Source organism: Protobothrops mucrosquamatus, unplaced genomic scaffold (assembly GCF_001527695.2).
Source record: "Protobothrops mucrosquamatus isolate PMUCROS unplaced genomic scaffold, P.Mucros_1.0 scaffold1716, whole genome shotgun sequence".
Taxonomy (NCBI): Eukaryota; Metazoa; Chordata; class Lepidosauria; order Squamata; family Viperidae; genus Protobothrops; species Protobothrops mucrosquamatus.
The window spans coordinates 207,745-229,772 of record NW_015387864.1 but is presented as its reverse complement, the minus strand read 5'-3'; the positions used below and the strand labels follow the sequence as shown (position 1 = coordinate 229,772).

General features: G+C 35.1%; 1 protein-coding gene across 1 annotated transcript in view; it reads left to right on the top strand.

The window, feature by feature from the left end:
- The first annotated feature begins 14,843 nt into the window (after positions 1–14,843).
- The window catches only part of LOC107293723 (zinc finger protein DPF3-like), a 9,731-nt gene continuing 2,546 nt past the window's right edge, over positions 14,844–22,028 (top strand). The window contains exons 1-2 of the mRNA XM_015822885.1: positions 14,844–14,975; positions 20,221–20,333. Of these exons, the coding sequence (XP_015678371.1) occupies positions 20,253–20,333 (81 nt within the window). The 5' untranslated portion in view covers positions 14,844–14,975; positions 20,221–20,252. The remainder of the gene's footprint in view (positions 14,976–20,220; positions 20,334–22,028) is intronic.

The following is a 22,028-nucleotide window of genomic DNA, read 5'->3' as shown; positions in this document are numbered from 1 at the left end:
GGGCTCAAGATAAAGTTACTTATATAATTACAAAAACATTTTCTGTGTGTTTCAAAAGAGAGGAAAACAGGGTTAACCCTTTTGCTGCCTTAGATAGGGGGCATCTGGAGTGGTATAAATATGATTTTTTAAAATATATATATAAATTGTTGTTTATAATTTCCTTACTACTCATGTTTTGTTTTTATTGCTTTGCATTATCGTCCTGAATACATGTGTGTATGTGTATGTGTGCATGTATACACAGACATATATACATATATATTTATGACTGAGATAACTCTTTTATCTGACATTTCTAATTATGATTAAAGTAATATTAATGAAATAAATCATGATGCCTGTTACTTAACCCATGTGCTGATATATTCATCATACATGTCAGCTCATTTGGGAAGAGAAAGCAGGAAGGAAGAAGCCGCTGCAGCATATCCCACGGAGGACTTGTTCGGTTCCACCTCGGAAAGCGACACCTCAACTTTTCATGGTTTTGATGAAGATGATTCAGAAGACCCTGTCTCAAACTGGAGCAGCAGCTCCCACTCTGCAAAGAAAAAGGGCAGTTGCTAAAATAACTATAGTACAGAAACTCTATGAATGACTTTCTGCCCTTTCTGCTACTTTTAACTCTTACTGTTGTTAACTGCGTTTTTTTTAGAGCCACCCATTTTCACTTTGGGGCGAATACACTGAAAGCACAACAAACTATTTTTTTTAAAAAAGAAAACTTCTTTGAAATCTTTTTTTTTTTTTGGACAAGTTTATTTTCAATATTTCCTTAACAGTGCAAATGTGAAATGTGGATATCCTTTTTTTAAAAGTAAACAATTAAATAGAAGAGCGCTAATTTTCTCAGCTTTTAAGATATATATATAGGTATAGATATAGATATATATATTATGCACAGGTACAACACAAAATCGGAAGGATTGGACACCAGCAGGTACCTATCTCAAATAGTGTTTTAAATATTTATTTCTATATTCTATATATTATTAGAAAGACTTTTGAGATTAAGGCAAAAAAGCATGAAATCTATGCGGTAATCTAATTATTTAAAAAAAGAGAGAAACAACGATAGTATGAATAGTTCAAGATGAAAAGGAAATCCAAATGTTTGCAAGTGTGAATTTTGCACTGCAAAAAGATTGCATTTATTGTAGCACACTGGATTTTTTTTTCCTGTTCCCCTTTTATACTACTGCTATTCTCACCTTTAAGAATATACCAAACACAAGGATGATTGACAAAATCACAAACACAAGTTTCCGGCCATTTGGACATATATTTTTTTTTGTCTTCATCTATTCAAGCTTGGCATCTTTTTACCAGAAACTGCTTCTTGAATCCGTTTTGTTTGTTCTGTCCTTCACCATTTTAGAAAAGACTTTCTGAGCACATCTGTAGAATACGCCCATTAATTCTATGGATGAAATAAATAATGTGAACCTTGAAAGAAATGAAAAGAAAAAAATATACCTCATGTTCCTTATTTTATTTTTTAAAAATAATATTAAAAACCCATTTAGTCTTATTTTTGATATTTTTCTTGAAATAAACCAAAGCAATACTCACTAATTTTCAAAGGGCAGCAGAGAATACCGAAACTGATTTGCTATTCCAGCAACATAAATTTGAACAGCAGGATTAAAAAGGTAAGTTGCAAACTAAGCATGTTTGTTTTTCATGAAATGCTTGTGCTTTGAATTTGTCACAAATAATCACTGTTGCTGGTGAAACTCAAAGTAGAGATACAAATAAGCCAACATATGAATGAGATATGAAATACCTCTTTATGATATAATCAAATCAGGAAGTGTTTAATTAATATTAACATCCATTGTTTTTAAATAGGGAAATGATGTCCACCAATTTGAGAACAATCCAGGATATTGTTTAATTTTAATTATCTGGATTCCAAAACTGAAAATCAGTTTCTTGGTTCAGACAGAATGGTAGTTAATGTGAGACTGTCTAGTTTGCAAATTCTGTAAAGAGATTAATAAAGGACTATTTAGATAGGCAGAAGTGTTGTTCATCATATTTTACTGAGTGATGTTCATCATATTTTACTGAGTGATGTTCATCATATTTTACATTAATTAATATTTCATACACAACTGTGGTTAAGATACAAATTTAAAATGAAAATACGGTTTAGGTAACTGAATTATGTCCTGTTTTCAATGTGTCTATATATACATTTATGTCTTTGTGTGTGTGTGTGTGTGTTGATAGGCAAGTAGATTTATCAGTAATTGTGCCATTTCATATTACATAACAAATACATTTGAAAAGCTGGGGAATCAGAACACTATTTAATTCAGCATTCTATATCTTATTTATTTATTTAATTTATATGCCACCCATCTCATTCTGCATAGCGTCTCTAGGTCTTACATTAGTCAAACAGATGCATGCTGAAGGTCATAAGTAGAACATTAATTTAATAGTCCTCTTGTATTTAAATATGGTACTTTTGATTGAGGAAACAGCTAACAGTGGAAATAGCAATTCATATTTGTTAATTTTATGAATATGTAGTTCCTTTTAAACTCATCTAAATGATATAACTATTTGATGGTGCAGAATTCTGTTTAGTCACTCCTGAATTTCCTCACATTTAGTTTCAGTGGCTTACTTTAAATTCTATTATTAGTAGAAAAACTTCTTGCTCAATACATTTTCTATTCTTTTCTAATTTAAAAACATCTTAGCATTGTAATCTCTCTCCACTCACGATATAGTTTATATTTACAACTAATCATATAATATAAATAAACCTTCTAAATATGCATCTATTTATACCTAAGTCAATGTACTTCTTTGTGCTTCCCCCCCCTTTAATGATGAATAAGTGGCCATTCTATAGCCAAAAGCTTTTTCAATAAAGATTCTGTGGGACGTACTTGATATAAAACATACTCAGGATGCAAATAGAAGAAAATAAGTTTATTTAGACCTATAATTATAAAAAGCAGAAGAACTGCCCAAATACATTTAAATGCACAAGATCACTTAATGCAACAGCAAAGCAATTAATAATTTGTTAGTTCAAAGAAAATATAACCTTCTTGCTTTCAGAATTTTAGTCAGACAGTCAAGACATTCTCAAGAGTTACTTGGCTACAGATAACAGTAGTTCCAGAAGAAAAGGCTAACAGCAATGGGAAATATAGACTGTTGTTTGGGGCACATAGTCTTCAATAATGAAACAACTTCTATAATAAATTAGATTCCTTATTTCCTTGTTAATTAATAACCATATCTGTCTTTCCATGTAACCTAATTTTATTTAAAATAAGTAATGTGAATATATAATTACGTAATTATTATTCATCTTCAGAACAAAACAAGGTGCTCTAGTCTCCTCTTGGCATTGCCCCAATAGATTTTACCATCAGTTGAAAATAGTACTACTGGGAGTGAAGCCGTTGTAATTTAGGAGCTTGGTCCTAAGTATTGGAAATGTGGGCTTGGCCTATTTAGGCACTATCCATTATTAGACATACTCTGTTTTAGTGCCACGTATCCCCACAATTACAGAAAAAGCAAAATATATTGTTGCAATGGCCTCTGAAATGATAGATAAATCAGTAGATATTAAGTAAAAGTAAATGTTTGTTCTCCTACCATCAGACTTTCAGAACAGTTGTCCAGGAGGATAGCAAAGTTACTGATATAATAATTTCTCCTTTCCCCATATAATCTCTGTCTAGGCTTAGGGCCAGTACAAGGAAATGAGTGGTTGTTTGAAAACAATGAGTGTTCAGAGGGACACCTTTTAATATACCATGAACTCTAATAGCAGATGGATACTAATTTGAGCATCATGTTGCCTAATAAAGTTTACAAATTAGATTTGATAAAAATTAGTATCTGAAATCATCTCAGATGTAATCCCAAACTCATGAAAATACTTAAATGCAGGATACACACATACTAGCATATTGGTTTATTTCACTCTTAACCTCCTCTCCCCCAGCAGACACCCATAGGTATTGTTCATTATTAGTGGTTGCTCAAATTTGCTATTTTTTCAACTTACTGCATGTTTCAGAGATGGAGCAAATCATCCCTGCTAATGCCTGAAGCAGATCAGATCGCTAATAAGCACAGCCTGTGCAAGGGACACCATCTGTGATAAATGCCTTCTGTGCCTGCTGTCAAATTATAATCTGGAAAATTATTTTTATCATTGTCGTGGTCAGAAACAAAAACAAAATTTGTTGTCCAAAATTTGAATTAATCCTAAGTATAATTTGCTTTGTTACTATAACATCCACAGTCTGGCTGTTCTATTATACAGTAAACTGTATGATACACCCTATTCTGTTCTGTGACTAATGTTGTCATTGATCATGAAAATACCAAAATCAGGTTTAAAGTGAAAGCTCTCTTTATAAATAAAGATTTACTTGAAGGAAGACAGGATAAAAAAGTTTTAGAGAATTCTGTATAGCAGATTATGAATTGTACAGAAGGAAAGTAAAAATCCTATTTTTTAACATTAGAATTTCAATATTACTTCCCCAATTTTAGGCTTAAAACAGTTTGTATAATTAAATATTCATGGAATTTTGCACGATATGATAATTTGTAATTGACATGCATTCTCCGAAACTGTAGTTGCTCTTCAGTAATTTTTCCAAATTCTAATGATTGAACAGATATATTTGAAAGGACTTTCTTATGGCCACAATTCTTTCATCTCAATGGATTATAGCCAGGGGAAAAAGAGGGCATATTTGTATGATAACCCTACAGTATAGTTGTAATCCCCTACATAAGGTACAAAACAATTGTCAGCCTTCCCAATAGACCAGATCAGATGAGCTAATTTTATTTTACCATAGGGTAAAATAATTAACAAAATTTTGCCAGTCTGATAGCACAAATCTCCTGCCCTCTCTTTTACAGCCTGAGAAGTTAGGAAGGTTTTTTCTCTGTCCATTATGCAGCTCTGGGCTTCCCCAGGCAGCATCTGTTGCCTGCTCCCAAGGTCATTCCCATATAACATTACAACAATGAAATTAATCTTCACTAAATTATTATGGTTTATTCACTATGTTAAACAAGGGAATCTTCTTTTATATCTATGGCCTTCAAAGAGCTGGCCCATGATTTTAAAGCTGCCACATATTGACAGATCTGAACAATGTGATCTGATTGCAGAACACCATTTTATCTTCATCAGAATCTGGATGATATGAGCACTTGGAGGATCTTTCCCCAAGGTAATAGTATGATGGTACTCAACTCTTAAATAAAAGGAAATGTGCACTTAACAGAAAAAGAAAAAAAATTAATCAAACTGAGTAGCACAACATCTCATAAGGTAGGGACAGAACACACTCTTAACAGTGTTTATATATAAGAATATATAATAACTAGTGAATGGTCTCATTGTCTATATATAGTCAATAGAGAATGACAACAGATCATTGAGAACTGACCATGTTTAAATGGCATAAAAAGCTAGCTGCCAGAGAGTGGGGAAAGAATGGAATGGTTAGGTAAAGGAACCAAATGTATCTCTATTATATATTTTATTGATAGGCACCACTCATTTGTCACAATCACAGATTTCTTATCACCATGCATCTTTTAAAAAATCATTTTTAAAATCAGAAACTGAGTAAGAAAATGCACAAATCAAATGCATTCATAATAAGCAGTATAGGGTTGTTTGGCCTGATTTTTTTAGCAGCAATCTGTTAATTTATAAAAATTCTGAATTTGATTCAGGTATAATGTAAACATTCATGTAATAAATCCTTCTAAAAATGTATCAAGTCCTAAAGAGGTTGGTGACTATGGTGGTACACTTTTGTAAGAATTATCATTGTCGCTATTTTTAGCAGCTCAAGAGGCTGAAGGATTGGTATGTCAACTAAATCCTGTAGGAGATGGTTTAGGTGAAGAATAAACTGAAACTTTTTCATTTACTTCTAGCATTAAAACAGGCAGCTATCATTCCCTTATATGGTCTACTATTCTTAGACTTGTCACATAATTCTACTTAGCTTTAAACTACTGTATCATGAATTTACAGTGTCAGTTCTTGTTATAGTGAAGTCTTGGATTTCATCCATACTTGTAGAAGGGTGATGAGATGTTATATATAGTAGAGAGTACTTGTATCTTTTTAAAAGTTTGGCAGAAGCCAGAATTCCAGCAGATTTTCTTCACCCTGAGTGTTATTGTGACATATGTACTAGCTAAATTCATGTATCTGCACAACTAGTTTAGAGTAATAGGGGTACATTAAATAACACATGGGGGGGGTGGAATTCTGCAACCGAGTGCTGGACCAATGCATTGCCATGATTCTGCTCTTATTAATGTAGGTTCATTGTATTTGCATTGAAAATCTAAAATGTTTCAAGTGTCATGGTCCCTGACTATTATTGCTTTACATGTGTGAAGTAAATAAAATTACTAAATCATGGGTTTTTAATCATATACCATAAATGGAGCCACTTGTCCGGAAGAACAGAAGTGAAAAACATAGGGAAAAGATGGTTGAGTTTTTTTAAAAAAAATATGTTTCGTCTGGAAGCTGGCCCTACTCAGTAATGACAGACTTATATTGTGAATATACTTTATCTTGATTACTCCAGAGCTGTGAGGTTATGCAGTGACACAAAGCGGGTTCCAAAGAAAGACTTAGTGTGTTTTGGCTCATCCAAACTTGGAGATGGGATTTCTTGTTATACCAGTTATTGCTATTTTTTTAAAAAGAAAATCTGTTTGCTGTTTGAAATATCTTTGAGTTTTTTTCTTTCTTTGCTTTTCTTCTGCAGATAACACCCCTGTGCTTACTTGGAACCTGAATCCTTCATGGAATCTATGAAGAAGAAATCAATCAACTAAGAGTGTTCAAAATGCTCTGATCTTTCTCACATTGCCTGATCCTGTCTCACCTGTGTCTTGTTCCCACACGGGAGTTTGGACTATGGAATGCCTGCTGGCACTTGCTCAGAGAAGTTTTGGGGGTTCCCTAAGCTTGTGCAATACAAAAAAAAAACCCTTACATTTTTTAAAAAAAGAAAAATATCTTTAAAGTGTTGTGCGAGTTTGTGTGTGTGTGTATGCGTGTATATCCAGGTCAAACTGGAACTGTTCAGCAGCAGAAATGACTGAAAACAACAAACTAATGGGGGGAAAAACTTGACATAAACTAGAACAAGTTATTTTATTTATTTCAATATTTAAGAGAGAAAAATAGTGCTGACATTGCACAGTATTTTTGTTTAAAATGGATTTTACTTCAGCATTTAAAGGCTCTTTTTGTGAAGGTGGGATTTTTGCAAAGCGCTTAATGCAAGATAAAGGCTGTTTACTTGCAGGATAATTTTTTAAAGTTATGAAAATAAAGATAAACATTGCTCTCTCTTAAACTTTAAATATGCCATTCATAGACCATGCTTGGGTTTTCATTTTTCAAAGTGGATGTGGTAAGTTTAAATTATTCTGGATTATTTTGAATGTCTACTAATGTTTCCTACTTAGCTATACTAAATTAGACAAAAACCCTACTCTAAACAAAATATTTTGAAAATCAAATGCTGAATTCTGGACAGATGTTTAAACCATAAAATAACAAAAATGTAGACATTAGCAATAATGCTACTGAAGCTAGGTGTTTTTAAGGAAAAGAAATGCTGTTTTCTGTAACATTTTCGCCTCATGCTAACAAAACGTGAACAACTTAATATTTAATTACTGGAATAGTATATTTGGAGAAAAGCCTATACCTCTAATAGTATTATATGAAACATTTGAAAGAACATTTGGGGTCATGTAGAATATTAATTTTCTTTTTCTAGAAATTATAAAATGGTCACAGACCATAGCTGTTCTCTACTAAAGTTTTTTTTAGGACCAAGGTATGATCCATGGACAATTGGTGCTTATAAAGTTATGTGTCAGAGAGACTTCCTGTTAGAAAGTAACACGGGAATAGGATTGTTCTAATCATTTTACTTGGAGGTGCATGTAAATAATGGAGCAATAAATGATCCTGGAAGAAGTCTGGATAAAGTTCCCTTCTAAATTAATTATGCCAGATGATGTAAAAAAAAATCCATTGTGTGTGTGGACCAGCAATATCTTGGAATTGTATGATGCAAAGCAATTGTATGCGTGCTTGCCTGGAAGCAGGTTTTGCAGAGTTTCAGTGGGACTTATTCCCTAATAGGCATGCATAGAAATGTTTAATCAGGTATGTAGTTAAATACAGTAATCCTTGGATAAAATCTATTTGCCATAAAATACAGGAAAAAAAACATTATATGCATTTCTAAAACCTCAGTCGCCACTGTATGCATGCACAATTCCTTATATATTTATATATATATGCATCAAATCCTATTAGCCAACTAACAGACATTCAGGTCTAACAGACCCTCATTCCTCACATTAGACCATTAAATTGAACATTTAATGTCATATATTCTTTTAGGGTATAAATGTGACATCTATTCTGTGAAATTCTGGGAGCAATCGTCAGTTTGCTGCTGCACCATCACTATATAATTCTTTTAGCCTTTTTCAGGAGTCCAGGAATATGAATCCACAATTAAGTAAATTAAAGTTGCATGGCAGTGGTGCTATAAATTTTGCATATCCTGTTGTCTCTCAGGGGGCTGGATATTAGGGCAATGCAGAATCTAGCCCAGAAGAAGCACTATATACATTCTAGTCATGGAATCCAATATGAGAAGTTAATGTCCCAGGATATTGCACACTAAAAATAATGAAATTCCTGTTAGGATCAATAGGAGAGGAAAAAGACTCCTAAAATTACATCAATTACAACCCATAAATTACAATTATGCTGCCATTTTATATAAATATTCCATTAGATAAAAAGATTGCATCTATACTGAAGAGCTTTTGTGTTCACATACAATTGATTTCCAAGACATATCCTGTACACTTTTCTGTAAATATTTATTTGTCCATCTTTTTTAAAAGAAAAACTTGTGAAATTGCAATTGCTGTATATAATTTTTGAAGGTCCTCATTGTTTACAATGCTGTCCTCCAGTCTGCAAATAAAACTTCCTTCTCTAATTATTTTTGGTTTTTTTCCAATTAATAAATGATTACTTGGTTGCTTAAATGCTTTTTATCAAAGTATTGTTTAAATTTTCCCTATTGCTTTAATTTTGGAGCAAAAGAGAACAGGACATACAAAAACAGCTGATTAACAGCACTCTTCTGTTCATGTAACCCATTCCTTTGCCCATTGAGCAGCAAATTGGTCTTATTGGTTTAAATAATCTCTTTCAACTTGTATGATTCCACTGCCTAATCTAATCATCTTCTCCGGGAGTTATACTTGTCATTGACTGGGTCTGACTGAGTTGGAGTCCAACATCAACAGGAAAATAACAAGTTTCACATGCCTGGTCTTGCATAACCCAAAGCCTTTCCCAGCTCTGCTACTTCCAGTTCTAGGAATGTCATGTTATCTGAACTTTTGAAAGTTGCAATCCTAATATTACTGAACCCAACTTTCAGGGAGACTGAAATGGTTTCTACAAACTGTAGGGTAAGAAAAGAAGACTTAAGGACTTTTTAAATTGGCTTTTTATGTTGAAGAAAAATAGCTATCTGGAGCCCTGACCTGGATTAAGCCCTGATATAATCCAGAAGACGCAATTATTTTTTTTACAGAAAAACTACAAATGCAAGCATCATAAGCTAAGGAGTCATTTGGCCATATGGAAATTAGCCATAGAAGCAAAAATGAGTTCTCTCAGACTCACATTGGATAGCACTGAGTTTTAGAAACAAAGTAAAAATAGATTTTGTAAGTTTGTTCTTTAAATTACATAATGTGTAATTTAAGTCTCATTTATTTATCTATAAAATTTATATAGACTTGACACTATACAGGAGAAGTATAATAATTTAAGTGTACCCAGAGAAATATAAAATTTGGAGCATATTACATTGGGAAAATCTGCAGAAATGATCATGTGTGCATGCCAGTTCAGTGGTGTTTTGATCAAGATTTTAAGCAGCATGGTTACAAATATGTCTATAATATGTTAAGATTAGTCTACACAAGCTAGAAATTAACTCCTGCTGCATGCAAAATATTGCCTTCTGAAGGAAGTATATTTAAGATCAGAAAGTCAGAGATATTCATTCATTGCTATACTACGAAGCCCCATTGCTTGGGTAAATTCCCTTTCTGTTCTTCAAGAGGGTAATGCTTTCTGTGTTGAAAGCTGAAACCAAACAAACCATAAGAGGAGCCCTGGTAGTGCAGTGGTTAGAAGCCAGTACTGCAGGCTAACTCTGCCCACAGCCAGGACTTTGATCCTGACCGGCTCAAGGTTGGCTTAGCCTTCCATCCTTCCATAGTAAAATGAGGATCCAGATTATTGGAGACAATATGCTGATATTTGTAGACTGCTCAGACACTGCTGTAAAACACTATGAAGTAGTATATAAGTCTAAGTGCTATTGCTATGAATGCAATATAGACTGTTCTGTCAGACTAGTCATTATGGTTTATAAACTCTACTTTATGGCAGTTCTTCCTAATTTGGATGCTTTCCTAACGTTTGGATACAAATTCTGAGAATTCTTCTGCTAGTGTTGATGTTGCTGAAACCTGTGGAAATTTGGGTCTATTTTTAGAGTGTATGGTTTATGGCCTAGCATTGTAACTGAACAATGGTGTAGCTTATTCAGCCAACCATGCTTAAGTCTGACTGAACTGATTGAATCAGGATCCAACACTACATTCCATTGTGTATTATAGAAAGACTGCAATACAAGTTTAGATTTCTCAGACTGTAATTTCTCGATTCTGAAAGCTATTCACATATTTTACTTCAAATATACCAGCATAATATATTTTAGAAAAGTTAGAAAGGAAGGTATAACAAAAATGATGTATGATATGCAACAAGATAAAGCTGTTTCAAAAGAGGGGTCATTAAGTGTTTCGATAATTTTTCAGTTTCAAAAAGTTATTGGGGTAGGTACAGGTGAGACCGTCATTACAAAGCAATATTTCTCAATCTCAGCAACTTTAAGATCTGTGGTCTTCAATTCCCAGAATTCTGAGAGTCAAAGTCCATACATCTTAAAATTGCTGAGGTTGATAAACACTGTCATAAAGGATACATTTGAATTTTTTTCCATTTCCCAGTAAGAGATGGCACTGTAGTATAGAGGCATAGATTCATTTATTTTAAGTATGAATTTACACTCTTTTATATGCTAAGCAGTATCACAAGTCATGCAATCACAATACTATTTGTGTTAAGAGAAACAAGGTCAAAAAAGGGCATTATATTAGAACTTGTGTGTTTATGGGAAATGTTAAGGTGGGTTTTTTTTTTTAATCCAGTCAGACATTCTGCATTTTTGCATCCATACCCTTGTCTGTTTTGTTTTGTTTTTTTGCTTGGTTGCACATTTTCAAAAGGTTAGTGAGCTTGTCAGTTAACTGAATGCTTTGTGGCACGTGAACCTGTCTGGATGGAAAGCCTGTGGCAAACCAATCATAAATTTCGGAGCCCTACAGAAATTTTCTTCTAGGATAAACTTGGTTGAAGATGTCATGAAAACAAAAACGGGTGCAGATATAGTATCTATAATTTTGGGTTATAGCTAGTCATTCTGCCTAGTCATTTTATTTTCAGTTTCAAGTCTGTTCTATTATTTTTTTGCTTGAGAAGTAAACATTGAAATGCCCATGTGTAGAGATATAATATCTAAGGACAGCTTTTACCATAAATAGACAACATCTTTTCATTTTCCATTGCTGATATTATAAAGTTGAAGAGATTATTTTATTTTTAAGAACACTTCACATTATTACTTTAGATTACAGCTGTTCAGATAAATATTCCTACCATTAATTCCCCTGTATTGCAGATTGGTAGAATATGCAAAGACAGATTTCCTTCCTGTTAGCTACTTTTGGCAATGGGTCTTTAAAACCCATCGTGTTTGTTTTTAATGGTGTGCTTCTCTGGAGGTTGCAGTGACCTACTTTGCTCCCAAATTGTGTCAGGCTGATGCATGAATACAATTCTTTCTCAGAAGTCTTCATGAACAAAGAGCAAGTAGCTTGCCTGGTAGCTACCATAGTAGTTTCAGGGCCAAAAAGGTGAAGAAGAGAATTAGCTATTTATCCTAATGAGGAGACTGTAAGCAGCCCCCTGGTAGTTTTCAGGTTAAGACTTTTGTCTATAATACTGTGTGCCTGGATCTAGGGTGGGTGGGTCAGAGTTTATCCTTTTTAATGGAAAGCTCAGAGGCCCTCATTTATATTGATAAAGGTGTTTCCTTGTCAGGAGCTCAAATGTTGGAAGGTGGAGGAAGTGATGCATTAGTCCTTAAGCTGAACAGGCAGTGAATCTGTGTGCTGTCTGATGATACATCCTAGGTTATAAAAGGTTCTATTGGGACATGGTATGCAAGGTTTTTTTAAAAATTATTTTTATTTGTACATTCACCTTTTTTTTGTCTTCATTGATTTGTTTACCTCTTTTATGTTCTGTCCTAGTAACTGGCAGAAAAAACAAAGATTTTTATTCTGGGAATGTTCCTGGTCCTGCACTGCCCACCCAACTCATGTCAGATAGACAAACAGGGCATAACTAGTTTTGCTGCTTCACTATTCTGTCACATAGACCTTGTTTTACAGAAGGAATCCTCCTTGGAACATAATTCTTTCATCTGATGCCCGTAGAGATACTTAAGATTTAGAAATATATATATATCTTTCAGTTGCAAGGATTGCGTAGTGCTTCAGCTGTGATCTCGGAAAGACATTTTGGAGTATATGGGAGTGTAAACTTTGTGCCTGTCTGCAATTCAAAGCAGCTACCTCTTTACCCTGGATCAATGTTTTAAAGCAGTATTTCTCAACTCAGCAACTTTAAGGTATCTGGACTCCAACTCTCAGAATTCCTCATCTGATTGGGGAAGTCTGAGAATTGAAGTCCACATGACCTAAAGATGCTGAGATTGAGAAACTGTTTTAAAGTAAAGCATACTTGGCATATTCTTGCCTTGTTCGTATGTTCGTACCCCTATATAGTCTGAAGTATATTTTGGAGATCAAATCTAAGTATTGCACAGCATTAACATTTAATAGGCAGAAAATATTCAGGGTGTCATTAGGAAAGAAAAGAAAAAGGGAGGTGGGGGTGAGTGGAACGACATAAATTATAAATTTATAAATTTATATTATAAATGTCACATAATCGAGAGAAGAGTATGGCTAGCTCTCTAAAATTTAGAACAAGAGCTCTTCGTGTAGAAGGGTCCTCTAAAAACTAGTCTTATATAAATCATGTACCATATGTTACCATTTGCCATAAAAATATTTCACTGCCAGAAAAGATTGAGAAGGAGATAAAGACTAGCAGTTTCCCCGTCAAAAAGAAAATGTTTCTATGCAACCCAGAAAAAAATGATCATTACAGTAAATGCATCACATAATCTTGCTGCCTGTGCAAGATTAAAAAAGAAAAGAAAAAAAAAAGAAATCCCTTTGAGCCACCAGGTGACTGACCAATCCCAACCGTTTCCAGGCCAAAAAAAGCTTTTATTTTATGGAGTATGTAATTCAGAACTTGACCCAGATTCAGTTCCACTTGCACTATTGGAACTAACAACAGGGAGTGCAGTATGCATACTGGATCTGGAATTGGAACTGCTTATGTGGCATCCTTTTCACAAAGGATGACCCAGAATTAGCTCACTGGATGGTGATACAAATCTGGGACCCATATTGAAACCATCAAGCTTTCTGCCATAGGATTGTTTGGGTCAAGAAAGGTGTATTCCAAATAGCTGATCCTTTGAGAGAGACTGCTGCTGTGGTGAGCTATGAGACAGCTCTCTTTGCTCTAGTGTACATTTCTGGTGTGATGTGCTCTGCCTTTCCACACTAAATCTTTTTGTCCCTGGATCTTTCCTTCACGGTCATTAACATCTCCCTGAGCTTGACCTATTTGAAAACTAAGCAGGAGCAGCATTAAAAAGTATGTGAATAGGAAACCTAGTCTAGACTGGGAAGACTAAGCAAAACATCCTGGAAGAAGACGAGAACAAATGGCTTCCATACTCTTGTCAAGATGAGTGTATGGATGTGTCTGCAAAGCCACCAGAAGTTTAGCTGGACTTAAAGGAGGCTTGACTTTGCTTGACTAGAAATGAAATATCCCTGTAACACCAGGACTTCAGCAGAATACCCATTCATTTCTCCATTTTATGATATTGTATAGTATTTATAGCTCTGTAAATTGTGTTCAATTATTCAGGCCAATCCATAATTTTCAAAGACCAACTAGAGCACTGGTGTCAAACTCGCCGCATCACGTGACGTGTTGCGACATATCGCAACTTTTTTTTTTTTTGCATTGCCGGAGCTGGGGTGGGCACGGCCTTTGCATGATGCAACCAGCCCGCGGACTGGCAGTTTGACACCCCTGAACTAGAGTTAAAATCACAAATACAAACTAATATCATCTAATAGTACTTTATACCTCTAAAAACCTCTAAAAATTAAAGCAATTAGTTTGTGTGGGATCCCTTCAGATACCAAATGACATGCCCTCTTGATATGTAATCAGATTATATTGATGTTCAGAGTAGTGAAGAAGGTAGAACTGTGGTGATGTTGAAGAAAAAATTGTAATGTAGGGTGAAGTCTGTAGTGAGGTAAGTATTTGATTTCTAAGTTTTGTGGTAGAATGCTACATAACTAGATACATATGAAACAACTTACTTTCTTATTTAATATAAATGGATTAGCTTAAACTTAGATGCTAACAAGCCTTTGAAAAGTCTGTTCTTTTTTTCCTTCAGATATGTAATATCCTTTCCCCTCTTCATAGTGAGCCAGCAGATGGGATTTAAATGCTACACCATGGGATAGGTATTTTACAAAGACTGGTTGTGAGCAGTCCTCACAGGATCAAGTTGGTGGTGAGTGCTGGCAGGAACAGGTCCAAAACTGTCTATTGATCTTCCTAATATAACCAGGAGCTTCTAGTATTGCAATAGCTCTGCTTTTTCTCTGCTGCTGTGATAATGATGAGGGAATCATCTTCTTGTAAAGTGCTGAGTTCCTGGCTGCTGATGTAGGCCTCTTATAAGTAGCATTTTGCACATAGAATGCTCAAATCAGCAGGAATTGGATTTAAGGAAAGAGCTTTGCTCAGTTCTTCCTTTTGCTCTGTCCTGAAAATCTTTGGGACACATTCTGGACTTGGAATTGTTTTAGCGGAGCTTCAGTACAAGGGAGGGGTTGATGGAAATGACCTCCCTCTTTCTGCAATGGAGAGTCTCCATTGGATTAAGGAGCACCTTTTAATTGCAGGTGACAATTGAATATCCAAGCTAATGTCTTCTGTTCATATGTGGTGGATTATATCAATAATGCAACATGATAGTCTAAATTTCCATAACCGTCCTAAGGACTAATCTTTCAGACACAGCAGTAGTATCAGATAAAGCATTTTTTTAAAAGGAGAACTGCAAAGAAATGAATGGAAAAACAGTGAGCTCCTCATAAACATATAACTTGGTTATATTAAAAAAATGTTTTCAGGATGGTATATCTAATCATCTGTGAACTAGTTATGCCAGTCACTTATACATTGAATAAGAATTTAATTTTTAGCCAGAATTTTTTTATCAAATAGAAAGCTTCATATATCAATGGAAACTATTATAACTTAACCCATTGCTTGAAAAATTCTTAAGGAGATTAAATACCTTAGCAATTGCCATTTTATATGTCATAATCCTAAAAACGGGAGCTGTACTATCAACAACAACAACTATCAAGAGCCAAAAAATAAACTTTATGTAACTGATCAGTCTAAGGCATAAATGTAGAGTAAGCAGATGTCAAAACAAAACTATGTATGGACATTTAATAGGATGTGACATTCATTGGCTTCCATACAGAACAGTAAAATAATTCCACAAATGCCCCTTAATAGCATAACATATTTAATAGCTTTTTTCCCCAAAAATGCTTGTTCTTTCCATACGCAGATTACTTTTACTGTTAAAGTTAAAAGGTACACTAGTGATAGAGAAAGTAGCAAACTACTTCCTTACTGCTTTCCAATATAGGTATATGTAGAGACATGTTCCTGATGTCATCAAGAATCAAACTCAACTATAGGGAGACTTACTATTTCCACTGTTATTTAGTTAGAGGAGAACTGGATCTATCTACTGAATGCCACTGCTGGTTATGTTGGCTGGGAATTATGGGAGTTGATAAGATGAACCACAGAGTGGAACTTCAAATTCTTGTTCTTAGGGTGCCACTGGAAATGGAAATAGGGAGCATATGGCTAAAGAGAATAATATTTTGGTGGAAAGTGATCCTGGGGATTGCCCTTTATCCAACCCTGGCTAGTAACAGGGTTTATGTGCTTTATATTGAAAACACACGTAAAAAGGACTATGTCTATATTCACTAACAAACTATGCCTATAGTGTTGTGAATGCTATCTGATCAGTTTAGATTTCATTGTACTGTGGAAATTGGGTTAATTGATTAAACCAAAATTAAAGTAAACACAGCTAAATGTGTTAGCTATCTACAACTGAGAGAAACTATTGACTTTTCACATAAAGGTAGCTTCAAAGCAAAGGGGATTTCTTTTCCCCAAGAAACAAATCTGTGAAATAATCTTGGTGGTCTAAGTGATTATGATTGGCCCAAAATCACTCAAGAGAGCTTCTGTGGTTACAAAATGTCAGTCATTTGAGATTTAGCAAATCAGGAAACAGACCCTTCAAGATGACTAAAACCATCTCAGAATAATTTATTCAAGATCATCTCTGTGGCTTCCAGTACCAGGAGACTAGAACCTCATTATTTCCAAACACTAAATCACTTCACCATGTTCAAACTTTGGTTCAGATTTGTGTTTTATTTCTTAGATTAGAAAGGTTAGTAGCTGTTTACTAGCTAGTTAGCAGAAAATTATAGCTCAGAAAGGATTTCTTTGAGTTAACAAATATCGTTTTCCAGCTAACAATTCAAAACTATTTAATTTTAGTCATGTCACTTTAATTACATCAATCCACATTCCATGATCTCATAATCCTTAGCATGACTTATTTATTCGATTATTATCTCATCTTTCCGCCAGGAGCAGAAGGTGGTATTGTTAACTCTCTTCCTTCCAATTTATTTCTACAACCACCATCTTCTGGAGTGGATTGGGCTCGGAAAGAACAAATGTTTCTCCAGTCTTATTCTAGCACTTTAATCACTGATTGGCTCATAATATATAAACAGCAAAAATACATTGCCAAACTCACACAGTCATTGTCACTTTTCGCTGCATGTTGTTTTAAGAATTTGTTTGAATTTTTGAAGCTCCTCCTTTCTTGCTCTCCTTGCCAGGGGTATCAAACTGCCGGCCCGTGGGCCGGTTTCATCATACTGAAGCCGCGCCCACCCCATTGCCGGCAATGCAAAAAGAGTCGTGATATGTCACGACGAGTTTGACACCCGTGCCTTAGATTGTTCTAAATATTGAACACCAGGTGTAGATTTTTGCCCCAGTGTGTGTCAATTTTTGACTGATACAAATGCAGTGCTCCATCAGGGGAACTGCCTACAATTCATTGCATATTTGCTTATGGTACTCTGGGATCTGCTTTTGCAAAAAAAAAAATCTACATGAGAGCATAAAATTCATTACAAAATGAAAATGCAGAAGGCAGTATGGTGTGGCAAGCGCTACAAGATAATCAGGCATTGTTCACTGTTGTATGAAATTTAGGACTACTGCCCATCATTGGATATCCCTGTGTAATTTCCCAATAGGGCTTTGAGTCCAGAAAAGAAGGGAAAAAGAAAGAAAAGGCGTTGACTCCTGACTCTCTTTGGTGCAGTAAAATAAGATAGTAACATCAAACCTCAACTTTTTACTTTACATAGTAGTATAAACTACCCATTTCTATATCAACAAATGTATCTAATCGTAAAACCCAAAATCAAAGTTTCATTTTTTTTCCACCTCAAGCACAAAGTCCAGAAGCGGTTTCCAAGTAGAAACAAAAATACTTATTTTTTTTCTTTTATCAAAATAGTCCATTTAGCCATCTCTGCTAACTCCATCAACTTTTGCAGCTATTCGTCCATTGTGGGGATCAAAGTGTCCTTCCATTTTTGTGCAAAAAGTAATCTTGCTGCCATCAACATATACAACATTAAAGTTCCAATTTTCCCCCCAAGTCTTTTCCCATTAAACTCAAAAGAAAAGTTTCTGGTTTTATCTTTCTATTCACTTAAGAATCTTCTGTATTAAAATATGAATTCTACTCCAATATTTCTTTGCTTTATCACATCTCCACCACAAATGATAAAAAGTCCCTTCTTTACCTTTGCATTTCCAACATTCATTTGAGGTACTTTTATACATTCTTGATAACTTATCTGGTGTTAAATACCAATGATACATCATCTTATAAAAAAATTCAAATTGTAATTTAGTGTGAATTTTAAACCTTTCATCCACATATTCTCCCATTGTTCAAGCTTTATATTATAGTCAAAGTTCCTTGCTCACTGAATCATACAGTGTTTTACACATTCACTTTCCAAATTCAAATTCAATAACGTTTTATAAACCTTAGCAATAATATGTTCATCACTACCACACAGTGGATTTTCAATTCGTTTTTAACAAAGTCAAACCCATAACTCTTTTTGTTTAACTTAAATCTTTTTTTCAATTGTAAATGCGTAAACCAATGCCAGACCTGTCCTTCTGCGTCTAGCTCTTCCTTAGGTTTGAGGATAGGATCACCAAGATTAAATGATATTATTTTACTATAGGTCCACCAGTCTGGCTTCACCACCATTGTTTTCTAAAAAAAAGCTTCCTGAGGGGACACCCAAAGAGGCATCTTCATAGAAATCCTTGTTTTATATTTATTCCAGACTCTTAGAATGGCATATCTAACAAAGTGGTTGTTAAAATCAACATTTACTTTCCTACTTTCCCTTCTTTTCTGCACTCTTCCCTTCCCCTTCCCCTTTCCCTCCCCTACCTTTCCCACTATTTGTTTTTGTATTTTTTTTATTTTATACTATAAACAAATATGAAAAGAGCAATGAAAAGGGCTATGAGTCAAGGTATGGGTGAAAAAGGTCTTCAACCTCTCAATTATAAGTGAAACAATTCTGACTAACAGCAGTTTTGGGAATTGGCTATTTGGGGCAGGATTACAGTATGGAGATTTATGTCCTCTGGGCTGAGGCCACTGCTCAGATGCCTGTTTTTTTTCCTTTTGCAATTGTTTTTAGAAGACAAACAAATACCAGAAAATATAAATAATGGATTTTTCTACTTAAGGTTCTTTCTGGCCTGCAGATCTTCCGCTTTTCTATAAACCCTTTCTCTAAGCTATGTGATCAGAAGAACTGTTTCCTTATTGTTTTCCTGTTATAAAGAAAGAGTGCTGAACTTACCTTATGTTTGCTTGTTTTGTATCACCCCTCTTCCAGAACTCCCCATTGCTGGTCCCGCTATAGTAGTCTTGCTGTTTGGCAAAACCATCCACACGCATGTAGGGAAGGGCTAGAGTCTCAGCAGTAGTTGTCCTTCCCCTATTGCTAGCTCTCCTACTTCTCTTCCTTTTATAAATTGTTTTGGATTGGTGGGGGGATTTTTTTTGGTTGATCCTGAAAGCTTAGTTGTGCAGTTCGATTTCTGTGCAGGCTAACCTTAGTAGTGCAGAGCTCTTAAAAATATAAGTTTGCCCTTTGTCCTTCTGATGTATGAATTTGTACTGTAGTTATGTTTCAACCAGTTCAAATAAATCTTCAATAAAAAAAAACCTCTCCCTCCAAATCCTTCATTTATAAAGGAAGAGGAAAAGCCTATTCTTTCTTCCTTCAACTCAGTTATCTTGGGTTTTTTTTAATTAAAAGGAAAACAACCACAAAGTTTTTAAGAGCTCTGAATAAAATTGCTTTGCCAATGGGGCAGTGGGAAGGAATGACTTATTTTTCTTGTGCCCGGCAGCAAAAGGGTTAATGCTTGCTTTCCTCTTTGATATCCATTAGTTTGGAACCCATGTTGTGATTGGTCCATGTCCATGTCTGTTTTGTTCCTGAACTGTATGACCTTGATTCAAAGAATCATTCAAAATACAGCCTACTAAGCAGAGGTGTTTCCTATTCCTCCAGGTCACCCAACGTGCTTGCAGTTCACAGCAAATATGACAGAGGCTGTCAAAACCTATCAGTGGCAATGCATCGAATGCAAATCCTGTAGCCTCTGTGGGACTTCTGAGAATGATGTAAGCTTGTCTTTGTTATCAATATCTAAATTAGCCATTTGTAATAATGAGTTGCAAACTAATGTACGGGATCTCCAGGGTTCGTTCATTGAGCTCAAGACATACAAGCAGCAGAAGGGAGCCCTTTTTGTAAATCCTACATGCACACTCAGTTATACTTGCCCATCTTTTTTTCTTCTGTCCCCTTCAAAATTGCTTCCTAGTTCTCACTTTGGATTACTTAAGAGTACAAAATGGTAGCCTGTCTGTTTTGTGGTAATACGCAGTCCGGTCCATGTAGATTGAATCTTAGCAGCTAAGAAAACAATTCATCTTTTAAGAGCAATACTTCCTCTTCCAGAAGGACTCTGCTGGTTCAAATGATATGACTCAAAGGCCTTTATTAGATATTATTTGCCCTAGTCATGCCAATTTTAGTACAGAGTTTGCAATGAGCTGAGCAAATTTGAAGAGGTGCTGTTCCATCAATATATTAAGAGGAAAAGTCTCAATCCTATTCAGAGGTTGTCTCTTTTCAAATCCTGCAAATGCCTATCTAATGGGAATTGCATCCAGTCAATTCTGGAGCTTAGGGCTGTGATGGATGTCAATCAATGGTAGGCTATTATAAAATGATGGTGACTTTTGCTCTAGAGTATATTGGATTTGAACAGTGATGACCGATAGAATCTAAAGTAAAAGAAAGGACCTTTAGAGAAACTATGCAATTTTGATGCATTATCTAAAAGAAACTTTTCCTAATTGACATGTACATGTAGTTCTGGGTGTCCTATGTAGCAATAAGCACATGAAGAGATTGGAAGAAATAATCTCTCAGCATGGAGTGAGATATCACCAATATGCCAGTGATATCCAGTTGTATATCTTTACTTTGGGCTGAGCAGCAAATGCTGCAGAGGTCCCTGGAGGCAGTCTGAATCTAGATGGGAAAACTAGGATCTGGCCTAATCCCAACAAGATGGAGTGACTGTGGATTCCAGAGATAGTCCATCATTATTTCTAGAAGAGGTTGCACTCTCCCAGACAGAGTTGATGTGCAATTTAAAAGTCCCAGCAAACTCTACAACAATGGTCAAAATGGCCTTCGCATAATTATATATGTGTGCCAGCCGTGATACTTCATGGAACAGGAAGCTTGATTTATTCAGAGCACCTCTTGAAGAGCATTTGGAAGTTGGTTCTACGAGCAGAGGTCTGTGCAGTTACAGTATGTGCAAACCAAATTTTGCTCATATAAAAATACTATTAAGGAAGCTGTATTAGCTGCCAGTTAGTTGGGGTGCAATTCAAGGTAATAGTTGTCAACTGTAAAACACTGTGTGACTCAGGATTTGAGTTGAATCTGCCCATCTGGTGATATCAGAGAGGGAAAACTCTCCATCAAGGGAATGTCATTTGCTATTACTTCTTCTGGATGGGCCAGAGTATTCCTTCTTTGGAATAGCCTCCCCTTGGATATTTGTCCCACACACTTCTTATTCTGACTTGTTCAGAAAAATGTATCTCTTCTAGAAGGCATTTGAGAACGATAAGGAAGATCTTAATATCCCCATAGCATAAGAATATTCTGTAACATTTCCTCCCTAATTCCTACTTGCACTGTTGTTGGCCACTCAGATTCAGATTAACCTCTCTAAATGAGTTTTTTTTCCTATTTCAAATGCATATTGCAATGTGCAAGTTAGTTAGATTGCA